At 42.3% G+C, this 12,950-nt stretch overlaps 1 protein-coding gene across 1 annotated transcript in view; it reads right to left on the bottom strand.

The window, feature by feature from the left end:
* Nucleotides 1–12,950, bottom strand: part of TTC6 (tetratricopeptide repeat domain 6) — a 108,872-nt gene that overhangs the window by 82,499 nt on the left and 13,423 nt on the right. Inside the window, exons 5-9 of the mRNA XM_074997534.1 lie at nt 10,606–10,854; nt 8,983–9,033; nt 8,074–8,289; nt 6,426–6,565; nt 728–934 (exon numbers count right to left, since the gene is read on the bottom strand). Of these exons, the coding sequence (XP_074853635.1) occupies nt 728–934; nt 6,426–6,565; nt 8,074–8,289; nt 8,983–9,033; nt 10,606–10,854 (863 nt within the window). The remainder of the gene's footprint in view (nt 1–727; nt 935–6,425; nt 6,566–8,073; nt 8,290–8,982; nt 9,034–10,605; nt 10,855–12,950) is intronic.

Below are 12,950 nucleotides of genomic sequence, written 5' to 3' on the forward strand. Positions count from 1 at the left end.
TATCAGAAAGAGATCTAGGAACCAACTTGAATGATAAAAGAAAGACATAAATTAGTGATGTGACAACACTATAAAACATGACTGGGCAGACAACAAAGCTGAGTACTGGTAAGGTTTGATCACTGTTCCTTATAAAACAAAGTACCTGTTGACAGATCATCCTGCTGTTTGGTATGTTGCACTAATGTTGTTATATTGGAATATTTTAATTATTTTACATAATACTTGCTTCATTTTAAACAAATTATTCAAAAATTAAAGACTAGCAATCTTGCAAACCTTTTCCCTTGAGTAGCCCTTGCTCATGCAAGTAATCATATTAACACACAATTTGTGCTTAACTTTACGTATGTGAATTTTGCATTGACGTGAATGGAACTACTCATATGGTTAAAGGTAGACAGAAGTGTACATGCTTCAGAATCTATACCTGTGATAGTAAGATCAGTAAAAGTTTGAAGGACTAAGCTTTATAGTCCAAATTTGTATAGGTGTGCATAAATTGATTATCTTAAGAAGTACTATTGACAATAATGCAGATATTCATGTGTGTAAATTTAAGCATGCGCGAGATGAGGTGAAAGCTGTGAAATAGTCACTGTTTTTACAGACTAAAAATTATTTCTTTTAATAAATCAGATGCAAAACGACGGTATCTTTAATGTTCTGAGCAATACTAACTCTTGTGTTTGCAAAGCTAAACTGAAAGCAGATCATAGGTTCATACCTATTTCTTTCAATCTGCTCTTCAAAATAAATATTTTCTGAGCAAAGTGATGCTTCTTCCTGGTGGTCCAGATCCTCTGTAAATAAAAGATAATGCCCTTTTCTGTTGGAAGTATGATACACTCTTGAAGCCAGCTGCAGATCGGCAGGCAATGCAAAATTAGGAGAAGCAGTACACAGGTGATGAATAACTGGATTATGTTGACCTCTAGGGAAACAAAAATACAAAACAAAAAAAACCTACTATGTTAGCATTTTCACTCTCTTCTTACGTCTAGATTTCATATACACAGATTACTTTGCTTCTCCATCAGAATCACAGATTGTATTAAGAGTTTTAATATATTTAATTAGTAGAAAGTATTGTACAACAAAAAGAAAAAGAAAAGATGCTAAAATCTCTGCCAGTAGCTTTGAAGTAGAAATTAATTACAATTAGGGTGACCATCCACCCTGTATTAGGCAGGATGGTCCCATATTTGGGATGCCAAAAAGGCATCCCTACTTATTTTTTAAAAGGGACTAATTGTCCCGTATTTGAGCCCTTCCCCACTGACCTTTTCTGCCAGCAGCTGTCCCATCCCGTATTTGGAACAGTGAGATATGGTCCCCCAAATTACAATGGCCTATTCTCCTGATTCAAGCACAATATTCATCAATTTCATTGAGAGTTTCACTTGTGTAAGTACTCCGAGTACTATATACATATGTAAATATAATGAAACATTACAAAATTCAATCAGTTTGATTTCAGGTGTGTCTACACTGCAACTGGGAGTATGCTCCCCAGATGGACCAGACAAACACAATGCTCATTCCGCTGGAGCTAAAGTGCTAAAAGTAGCTGTGTAACTGGGAATAGCCTGCGCAACAACTTGGGTTAGCCACCCAAATATGTAACCAAGGACTCCAGCTGGGTTTGTCCTCAGACAGCTAGCCAAAGCTGCTACCCAGGTTACCCTCAACCTCACTGCCTTTTTGCACACTAACTTTAGCAAAGCGAGCACATATCTGCGTACCTAAGCTGAGAAGCATGCTCCCAACCACACGGTAGATGTACCCTAAATATCATGGCAGAGTTTCGTGAAAGTAATGTTTATAAAGTTTTGGAGTAAATCATATTCATGAAGTGGTACCTTCATTTGAACATTTTCCTGACTTCTTTCAGTTCATAATTCCAAAATAGTCTGGCTCATAAGCCACATATTTGTTTTTATCTGTAGGCTTTGTAATATCTAATGTCTCTGACTAACTTTGGAAAGTTAAAATTACTTAATTCCACCATTTAAAATCATGATCCAAAAGCTGCTGAAGTCAATGAGATTCCTTCCACCCAGGCCCACCAAGAGGGGCATGCTAAATGGAGCAGTTACCACCAGGCCCAATAATTCAAAGGGGACCACATACCACCAGTCAGAAGAAAATAATACAACTCATAAGCCAAAAAATTATCATCGTACAGTCTTGCTATGACATACACAGATTTTAAAGAAAACTAACACCCGATTAATCTGTCAATATCTGAAAAACCTTAGGCTACAGTTTAATTTTTATTTTGGAATATGCTTCAATATGTTTTAATTAATTTTTATATGAAAGAGAAACCATTCTGGGGGGAAAACAAATTATGCCTATGTAGATTTAACTAAATAAGTTTTTCTAAAAATGATTTAGCTAAATTAATAAAAAACCTGTGTGGACATTTATCATTTTAAACCTAGTTCATATTTATTTAGCATGTGTCAATAAATTTACAGACAGGAACAAATTAAACAAATATAAATAATTTCTAGCCAACACTCAGAAAGGTGTTTGGACTAGTTTAAAGTAATTTGAAAAAAAAAATTTAGTTAAACCAGTGCAACTTTTATGGTGTAGACAAGGCCTTAGCTCCCTCAACAATGCAAAATTTCACTGGATCCTACAACCCAAGCTAAAGCTCAATGAACTGAGTGAGACCTTTTCTTGCATAAAGAGTACAGGATCAAGCCTTTGGGATAAAATTTAAAAGGCTACAAGAGAAAGGAGTGTCTATGAAAGAAAGGGATTCACAGGCATGGCACACATGAGATGAATGGGCTAGTCAGGATTAAAGGATACCCCCTGGAATCCCAAGCAGTGGAGGAGATATTTTCAGGACAAAATTTCGTAAGTTTTGCCATATAGTAGGGTTGAAAGGATAGTCAGCTTTGATTCAGAAGACTGAAATTGCAGACCAATAATTTAGTGGGCAGCTTACACACATTGGTTTATTTAGAGAAAAGATAGATGTCACATACTGTGTCTAAAAGGAGGAAACACTGTATGTATGCCATAAATGTAAGCATTAGCCTGGCTTATTGAAATCCATGCACTAAAAACTACATTTTCCCTACAGTACAATTCATCTGCAAATTAAAAAAGAGAATAAAACAAGACTTCTCTGGACAAACAATTTCTTAAATTTTCTTAAAGTTCCAGCAATTTCTGTAAATAAAGTGAAATAGCTGAAAGTTTGTCCTAGAGTACTTATCAGAAGTTCTTATTTACAAATTTAAAATAGATAAAAAGAGATAGAGTATACATTTGATTGGGTCATATTCTTACTCTTCTAGTACAGAAGTTTACCATTTCACTAGATGGACAAGCTAGAAGTATAAGCAATAAAAACTAAAATATTTGGGGCACGTTCCAGGTAAAGGTGTGTTTTTATAGCACACACTGTCCCTTAGGAAGACTATTTATCATTCTTTGAAAAAGAGGACATGAAAAAACAATAGTGTGTGTGTGGTCTACATTACCTTCACCTAATGCATTGAATAAAGTTCGGGGGATGGGGGTTAGAAAATCAGGCAGTTTCTGCACCATTGATAATCTGACAATAACTATTTATTGAACGTAAAATACTCATTCTCTGCAGTCACTATTTGTTTTAATATATAATCTTGCTAACCAAATGATCTTTAAGCCATGTAGATAAGCAATGGCATTCAGAGGGTCACTTAAATGCCAATTTGACCGTTTCATAAACTTAGGCATTCTTTTCCCATGAGTGTAGTCTCAGCTACTTAATTGAAAGTAATATCCATTTACAAACTTTAGGCCTGCTATAAAAGGGCTCTCTTCTGGGTCCAGCAAACCTTTCAGGGCCCTAAGCCCAACAAAAGCTAATAATTAAAGCTCTTTTTTTTTAAACCTCAATAAAGAGTGAAATGGAGGAGCACCTTAAGGTACACCAAAACAAACCTGACCATAAAGATCTAATTGACACGGAAGACTGTAAAACCACTTGTCACGAAGTGACAGGATCTGCAAATTCATGTCTACACTGTACTTCCCCCATTTATGCATATATGTTACAGAACAACATATGCCACCCTATGACTGCAGGAAAAGTAGAATCTGTAGTCAAATTATACCTCTTCAGCTAAGAACTGCTGAATAGAGCTGTGCAAATATCAGAAGATTTGGGGGTCGGGTTGGTAGCTGAACTAAAAAAGAAAAACAAAAAATTTGTTTTGTGTCACCTTGAAACAAAAAACTGATGAAACAAAGTCTAAAAATATTAGTTTTGGGTTGAATGAAATGTGACATTTCAATATGACCAAAAATAAACCATTTAATTTTGGTTGAGGATAGGGAGCTGTCTTTTTTAAAATAATTAAAATGTAAGTAAAATCTGAAATGAAAAATAATTTTCAAATCGAAATATGAAGATAGTTCATTTTAAAATGTTGAAACAAAGCATTTAGAATTTTTCTGAGTTTTTGTTTAATGTCAAATTTGACATGAACTCAAGAAAGTGTCAATCTGAATCTGCACTTTTTAGCTAAAAAGGATTTCATTCAAGAAAAGTCACCCTCCTCTACTGCTGAATCTGAAATAATAAACCCTGACTACAATAAAAATACAAGTCAATGAATTCTTGGTAAAGAAATAAAATTAAGATGCCTTAGATCTGGAATTGTTTACATGATATTTTCCATTGTTTGTTTTTAAATACAGGTTGCACCTCCTAAAACCGGCGTTCTAGTCCGGCAACATCCCTCATCTGGCAGAACCAGGGATGTTCCTGGACCAGGGCTGGGCAGGAGGGTAAATTGCAGTCCATGTCTTCAGACAGGCTGTGTGAACAGGAGCCCAAATGCCCCAGCAGCCCCATGGATGGGGGCTAACCAAGCAAGACCCAGACCAGCATCCCTTGGAAGTCCTGTGGGGTGAGATCCATGTCCCAGGCAGTGCTGTGGGGCCAGGGGCAGCTATGCAGGGCTGGAGCCATGTCCTGTGCAGCCACATGGCGCTGGAGCTTGGGCTGAAGGCAGAGCTGGCTTCTCTTTACAGCCTCCAGGACTGGGGCAGCCATGCAGGGCTGGAGCCACATCCCTAGTGGGGCTGGAGCTGTAGGGCTGGGGCCAACTTTCCCCGGCAGCCCCACAGGGCCAGGGCCAGGGCCAGAGCCAGCTTCTCCTGACAGTCCTGTGGGGCTGCAAGCAGCCACACAGGGCTGAAGCTGCATCCACAGCAGCCCTGTTGGGCCGGAGCTGATATTCCCCAACAATTCCACCAGCAGCATAGGCCAGAGCACCCACACACCAGATGGGTGAGCAGCCCCGTGGGGCAGGGAGAGGAGGGTTGGTAGCTTGGGGGCCAGTGGCAGGAAACCACTCCTGGTCTGGCAAATTCTCTTGTTCGGGTCCAATCAGGTCCCAAACATGCCAGACCAGGGAGGTACAATCTGTATTTTGACTATGTTTGGGATTATATGGACCAAACTCTACCCCAGCATAAGTGCCTCCAACTCCTCCTGAGTCAATGCCCAACTGAGATTGGCCCTATATGTTTAAAAAATGGTAAATGAAAACTATTTAAGGAGATAAACAGCAAAGTCAAACCATAGTTGGTTCTGAACTATAGCAGAACCCGACTTACTCGTAGGTTGCATTCCTGAGCAACCACACGTAAGTCAAATTTCGCGTAACTTAGGATGGGTTCCCCCTGGCCCGTGCTGCGCCTGGCTCCCTGCTCCTGTGAGCAGCAGGGAGCCCAAAGCCAGGTGCAACAGTGCTGGTCAGTTTCCTGGCTCCCATGAGTGGCAGACTGGTGGGCGCGGGGAGGGCAGACTCGCACAGTGGCACGGCTACTCCTTGGCTTCCCCCAGATGGGGGAGCCTGGGGCTGGAGCCAGTGGGCAGAGCACTTCACCACCCAGCTGACTCAGTTGCTTTGCTGCAAAGGATTCACCCTAACCATGGTGGCTCCTTGGGACTGGAGCAGGGGTGGAGCACTGTACTCCAGCCAGCTCCCAGTGCCCATTGCTTCCAGGCATTTGCCCACCAGCCAGGGGACTCCCCGGGGGTGGCACTGATAACGGAGCTGCGCTCCAGCCAGCCACCGTTGCTGCTGGGAACCCCAGAACCGCGTGTTCACATATAGATGTGAATGATGCACATCTAAGGTTTCCCTTTAACATTCACTTGCTGATTTCAACTTGTGTTAGTCCAAGTAACGCATAAGTCGAAATCACGTAAATCAAGGTTTTACTGTACAAAGTTTGGATCTGAATTTCCCAAAGATCTGGGTGTTCAGATCCAGGATTTTGAAAATGGCCTTTTGCATACTTTAACCATGTACCATATTAACATCTTCAACAATGTTTAAAATAACTGTAAAAATATTTTGCATAAAATTCACTGCAAAACAATGAAATGTTCTAGAAGTTACTTGATCTCTGGAGTCAATGTGTATGGTGAAAACAGTAATTGCTGTAGCTGGAGATCCTCTGATAATTTTTGCTGAACTTCAGATGGTTTAGTTTTTATGATTGCTTCTCCTTTCACTTGTAGCAGGTCTGAGGATGCAGCCTAAAATGCAATAAAACTGAAGGGTAAAAAACCAATGTTATGAAAACTAAATACTATATGGAATGTTTTTATCCATGTTAAAATATTCTGAACTCTGGCACTTTTGTACTTCAGAGCAACCCATATCATATCTACACTAGAACTGTGCTCCCACTGATGCAACTGCCCGACTACACCGACACAATGACTACACCTCTGTGAAAGGCATAAATCTTAGGCTGGTGTAGCTAGGGTAATGCATTGTCTGTGTAGGCACTGCATCCCATATATTGGCTTTCTTGTCAATTTCATGATGGAGAACAGGGAGGAGAGAAACTGAAGGCAGCTTCCTCCCACCTTCCCTCCTGCTCCAGGGAACAGAGGGGCAAGAAGTTGTTAGTACATTCCCATTCTCCCTACTGGGAACAGGGAGTGGGTGGGACAGCCCACCAGGATCCCAAGAGCCTGTGGGACAGGTAGGCTTGTGTCAAGGAACTGCAAGCACAGCTGAGAGACCAGCCTCTCAGATCCCCATGCAGCCCCGTCTTACATAGGTTGAAGTGTTCCAGAGTCGGGAAGAGGGGTCATGCACCAAGGAAGGTAGCGTGAATGTGCACCATTGCAGTATTTACACTCTCAACCAAATATAGGCTGACTTAAGTTTGTAGCACAGACATACTCTGAGATTGGAAGTGTACGTCCCAGCATGCTAGCTCTGCTTGAGATAGTGCAGAGGTGTCCAACCTGTTTTCATCGGGAGCCACACAGCAATTTTTTACGTGTTCCGGTGGCAGCTGAACACAAAATAGCCCCAAAACACCACCCCTAGACTTAAACCTCTCGCAGCATCCAACTGTGCCCCCCATCGGCTTAGACCAACCACATCCCAAACTGCTCTTCCACCCCAGGCCCCAGCCTTAAACCCCCCTTAGCCCTAAACTGCCCCCTACAACTTCAAACCCCTCCCCACCCCCAACCTTAAACACCCTGCAGCCCCAAACTGTTCCCAGCCCAAGGCCCCCCCATGCAGCCCCAAACTGGCCCCAGCCACAAATTGTCCCCTGTCCACACCCAGGCTTAACCCCCCTCCCAGCCCCAAACTGCTCTGTCACCAGCCCTGTGCCCCAGCTGGGGCTCTGCCCTCTGGGAGCAGTGGCAGCTTGGCATTCTGGCTACCGCGGCTCTGCAGCATCTGGCCCCAGATAAACAGGGTCCGTGGGCCAGATTCTATCCCACAGGCTGCCTGATGGACATCCCTGAACTAGTGCACTAAAAACAGCGGAATGTCTGGGGATTACATCGAATATGGGCCCAAAGGGTCCAGATAGGTTTGTACTCTGGAGTCTGACCCAAGCTGCCTCAGCTATGCTGGCTACATTACCATTTTCAGTGCACTAGCTCAAGCAGAGCTAGCATATGCCTGTCCATCCATGTGGGAAGTATGCTCCCAGCAGCCATGTAGACCAACTCAGAGAGGCACAACACGATCCACCCCTAAGATGTAATTAAATCAGACATATAAATATTACGTTTAAAGGTGACTTTACAGTTGTTTGTGATTCTTGTTTTCTCTCTACATCTTCTGAAATTTTAGGCACTGGAAAAGCTGGTTCTTGTAAGAGTGGAATGTCGGAAGAATATAAATTAAAATTTTCAGTTTCCTCAGAGTAGGACATATCCTCTGAGAATGGATGTGAAGTTTCTGGTGCCTGACACGGAACTGTTTCACCAAGCGATTCTTTTGTCTAAGGGGGGAAAACAGTTAAAATGTTATGTTTCTAAACATGACATATTCATACTTCTATGACATTTCTGAAATATATAATGTTAACACAAAATCATCACAAAATTTTAAAATGCTAAAATAAATAGTTCGAGGTATTTTATCCATTAATATACCTATGAAATCATGATGATTTTTTGTGTACACAAGAGGGGAGTTGCAAGTTTAGGCCACAAGTTCAGAATTTCTCAGAAGTCGTCTTTTAGAGAAAGAAATCCTTCAGAATAACTATTTTAAGAATCTATGTTATTATGCTGTTTTCCCACAATGTCCCTCAGCATTTGCTGACTGCAGAGAAAAGTTGCTAAAGTCCTTACTAAAGCACTGATCAATGGTACTACAGACCATCAGGATTCTACTGAGCTTCACTTAAATGCTTGCCCATGTAACCAAGGAAAGGGTAAAGACATAGTTCAGTCAAGAAACTGAAGAATGAAAGGAAAGATGTAGCTAATGGACCAGAGGAACAACATCAAAATGGAAGAGGAGGAGGAGAATTTACTATAGAGCCAAAAAGTCATCTCCTTACTTACACCCCTCAGACTTTTCACATGTCATCTTCAGTTCAATCCACACAGCCAGCCACCCCCTGTACCTAATCTTTGGCCTAAATGTCAAGATAGAGGACATAACCCAGACACTGTCTTAGACAGACCATCACCTCATTAAAGTAGTGGTCAGATCTTCCAGTGACATCCTGCACCACCTGAAGAGGCAAGAGCAGAAACTAAACTGCCAAGAAAAATAAAGCTTGATTCTGATAGAGAGAACATAATAATTCCTCAGTGCCTATGCTGAGGCTGCATAACAACCCAAAATAACCTTTTAGACTCCACTGAGGCTGCCAAACCCCACCCTAAGGAGTTCTGAAGAGTGGCAAACTGTTTGTTGATCCTGAATGCCCACAAACTGCATTATAGCTGAGCACCAATTACCACACAAAGAATTATCATCTTGCTTCTCTGAAAAGATCAGACACACTCAGGAAGCCTTCTCAAACAACATGGATCCACAGTGCCTATATCCAGCACTTCTCTGTGTCAGTATTTGCTGGTACTGAGTATTGGCACCTCAGCAGCCCCAACAGTGGGACTGGCTGGGGGCATGGAGCCAGCTCAGTGCTGCTCTTTTGTATTTTTTCTTTTACAAAAGAAGCACTGCCTATACCTATGGCCCAACCGTCCACCAGAATTCAGATCACTCATTCCTCAAGCAGTTCTGGGCACTCTTAAGCAGGGCTGGGCAAAATACAGCCCGTGGGATGGATCCAGCCCACCAAACTACCGGATCCAGCCCACAGCAGCAGCAAGGAGCCTCAGACAGGGCCCTGCCTGCTTGCTCTCTCCTCCCTCCCCTGCCCGCACACCACTCAGAAAAGCAGCTGTGGGCCCCTGTTTGTTTTTCAATATCTGTGTGTCTCAGATGGAGAGGCTTCACAATCTCATTGGCTGGTTTCTGGCCAATGGGAGCTTCCTGTTTAAACTATCCCTTTCCCATACCTCAGGCACATAGCTATTCATAGAAGCACATGGCCCTTGCCATGGCTGGGAAGGCAGGCAGTCTGCTTGTGAAATCAGTTGGACTGCTGGCTGGGAGCTGCCGAGTAAGTTTCCAAGTCAGAGTCTGCCTCTGCCACTGAGACCCCTCCATCGCCCTACCACTTTACCCCACATCCTTGCATAACCCTCTTAGGTAAAAGATGATTTAATATGTTGAGTTATGAATGTTGTTCTCAAATGACTTCGGGGTTGTATTGTAAATGTCACCTCAGGCTAAAACTGTAAGCTTGGGAAAGAGACTGCTTTAGCGCCACCTGTTGATGGCTAATGGAAGCAGTGGACAAATGGACCTAACTGAGAACTGCAATTTTACACACGTCACTAAAGTCTATGCACACGGCACTCAGCCATCCAAGAGCCCATATAAAGCATGGGCTCTCCACATACAGGGAAGAGGAACCAAGAAGACAGCAGAGAAAGGATCAGAAGAAAAGCAAGTTCAGGAGAAAGCCACCTCTGGAAGCAGAGCTGGATGTGACTGAGCTAAGCCAGAGCTGCCTGCACGTATAAGCGCTGTTGCCACTGTCAGTGCTAACCAGGGCCTGACAAACACATATGGGCATCCCTTTGGCATATATGACTAGCATGAAGGTGCAGTCATAAGAGCTGAGCTAAATCACTGAGCTGAATCTCTGAGCAAACCACTGAGCTGAACCACTTCTCCAAGACTATTCAGTTTCAGGTTTAGTGGAACCATGAAAGCTGCCATCATCACCTACTCCACCAGGAAGGCAAAACCGACATCTCAACCGCTCATTCACTACCTTGCCCAGCAACTGCAAGTCATCACCGCAGACATCAGCCTCGAGGGATCTCCTCACTGTTCCTCCGCCAAGGCTCCAAGGAGCCACAGAGTAGAAGGTCGTGAGCGTCAATTGTAAACTGCGATGTATAAGTTTTGAGAACTGTAAGGTTGAACTTAATGCCTCCAAAGGTTCAAATGTTTGTTTAAACTCCTTGCTTTGTTCCTAAAATTATATGCAAAATATATGGTTTGGCCCTAAATTTGTGTGGATGCTAATTGACTACTGGTGATTAGATACAGAGTGGGGGGGTTCGAAATTCAATCTCTCTGCACTGAGGATAGTTGAAGTCATCTCATTATTTCATCTGCTGGCTCCTCAGTCCAACAACCCTAAGCCTCTGACCTCTCCTACGCTCAGACCCTCTGTCCCCCACTGAACCCAGACCCTGCACCACAGTCCTTGCCTCAAGTGACAACCCAAACCTCTGCACCCCGTCCCTATCCCCAGGCTCCCTTCTGCACCCAACCTCCATCCTAGACCCTGCACCTCCTCCATTAATATCATGGAAGAGTTGCAACCCTTGACTAATGAAGTCTCACCCCAAGACTCTTGAATTTAATCCAGGCCCTTTCTGGCTTATGAAAGAGAATCGTGAGCAACTTTTGACATTCCTGATCAAAATAAACAGTATTTCATTCAAAGAAGAATACAAGAATGGACATACTGGGTCTAAAACAGTCCATCTAGTCCCATATCCTGTCTTCCAACAGTGGCTAGATGTTTCACAGAGAATGAGCAAAAAAACACCAGGAAATTTATCAAGTGATCCAACCCTTCATCAAATCGCAGCTTCTAGCAGCTGAAGGTTTAGGGACACTAGAACATAATGTTGCATCCTTGAACTTCTTGGCTATAAGTCATTGATGGACCTATCCTCCAGGAATTTCTCCAATGCTTCTTTTGAACCCAGTTATACCTTTGTCTTTCACAACATCCCCTGGCAGCAAGTTCTAAAAAAATACTTCCTTACTTTACTTGTAAACCTGCTGCCTATTCATTTATTTTGCTGACCACCTGGATCTTGTGTTTTGGGAAGGAGTAAATAACTCTTCTTCCCTGTTCACTTTCTACACACTATTCATGATTTAGGCCCCTCTAGCATATCTCCCCATAGCTGTCTCTTTTTATAAGCAGAACAGTCCCAGTCTTTTTAATGTCCTCTCAGATGAAAGCTGTTCGATACCCTTAAGCATTTTCATTCTGCTGACATTTTTGTGTGACACTGCACATCGAGCAAATGTTTTCAGAGAAGTCGCCACAGTTACTACCAGATCTTGTTCTTAAGTGGTAAAAGCTAATTTAGACCATCATCATTTTATATGCTTAGTTTGAATTATGGTCTTCAATTTGCAATATGTTGCATTTATCAAAATTAAATTTTATATGCCATTTTGTAACCCAGTCACACAATTCTGAGAGATCCCTTTGTAACGCTTTACATTCAGCTTTAGAGATTTCCCTTCTTCTTTCAATCACCAGATAGTATGACCAATATTAAATACCTTAAATACTTCAGTCCTAGCCAACTACCATCCATTGTCAAACTTCCCACTCCTGTGCAAGCTCATAGAGAAGCTAACAAAAGGACAATCACAAACTCATCTGATTGAAACTGATATTGTGGACATAGCACACTCTGAATTCAGGCCATGACATGGAACTGAAATCACTTTGGTGGTACTGATGTTTGATGTGATGGCAATGGACAGAAGGCAGACCATTCTCATCTTCCTGGACATATCTGAAGCATACAACATTGTTTACCAGGAAATACTGCTTTATCACCTTGCGGGGTGGTGGAGATACAGGGTAATGCACTAAAATAGTTTGAGTTATTCCTACAGAAGGATGCACACAAGTAAGGTTAACAAACTGCACCTTCACCTCTAGACTTTTTGTGTGGAAATCTACAAGGATTGAGTTTCCTTCTAGACCTTTTAATTATTGACATGCAGCCACTAGAAGAACTGATCAAACAATATGGACCCAAATACCAGCAATAAGCAGATTACATATACCTCTACCTTCGCCACATGACACCATTGCCATCAAGACAGCCCAGTGTTTGAACAAGATCAATTCACAAATGAAGAACAGCTGGCAGAAGCAAGACACAGTTGATGCTGGTGAGCAAATAAAAAGTATTCTGAGGAACTACAATCAGTTTCACTAGATATTAATATTAATGGGGATTTCTCCTCAAAAACTGGTGACATGATCTGATCTATGGTTCCTACAAAGTGGGCCCTGAAAACAGA

Source organism: Carettochelys insculpta, chromosome 6 (genome assembly GCF_033958435.1).
Source record: "Carettochelys insculpta isolate YL-2023 chromosome 6, ASM3395843v1, whole genome shotgun sequence".
NCBI lineage: Eukaryota > Metazoa > Chordata > Testudines > Carettochelyidae > Carettochelys > Carettochelys insculpta.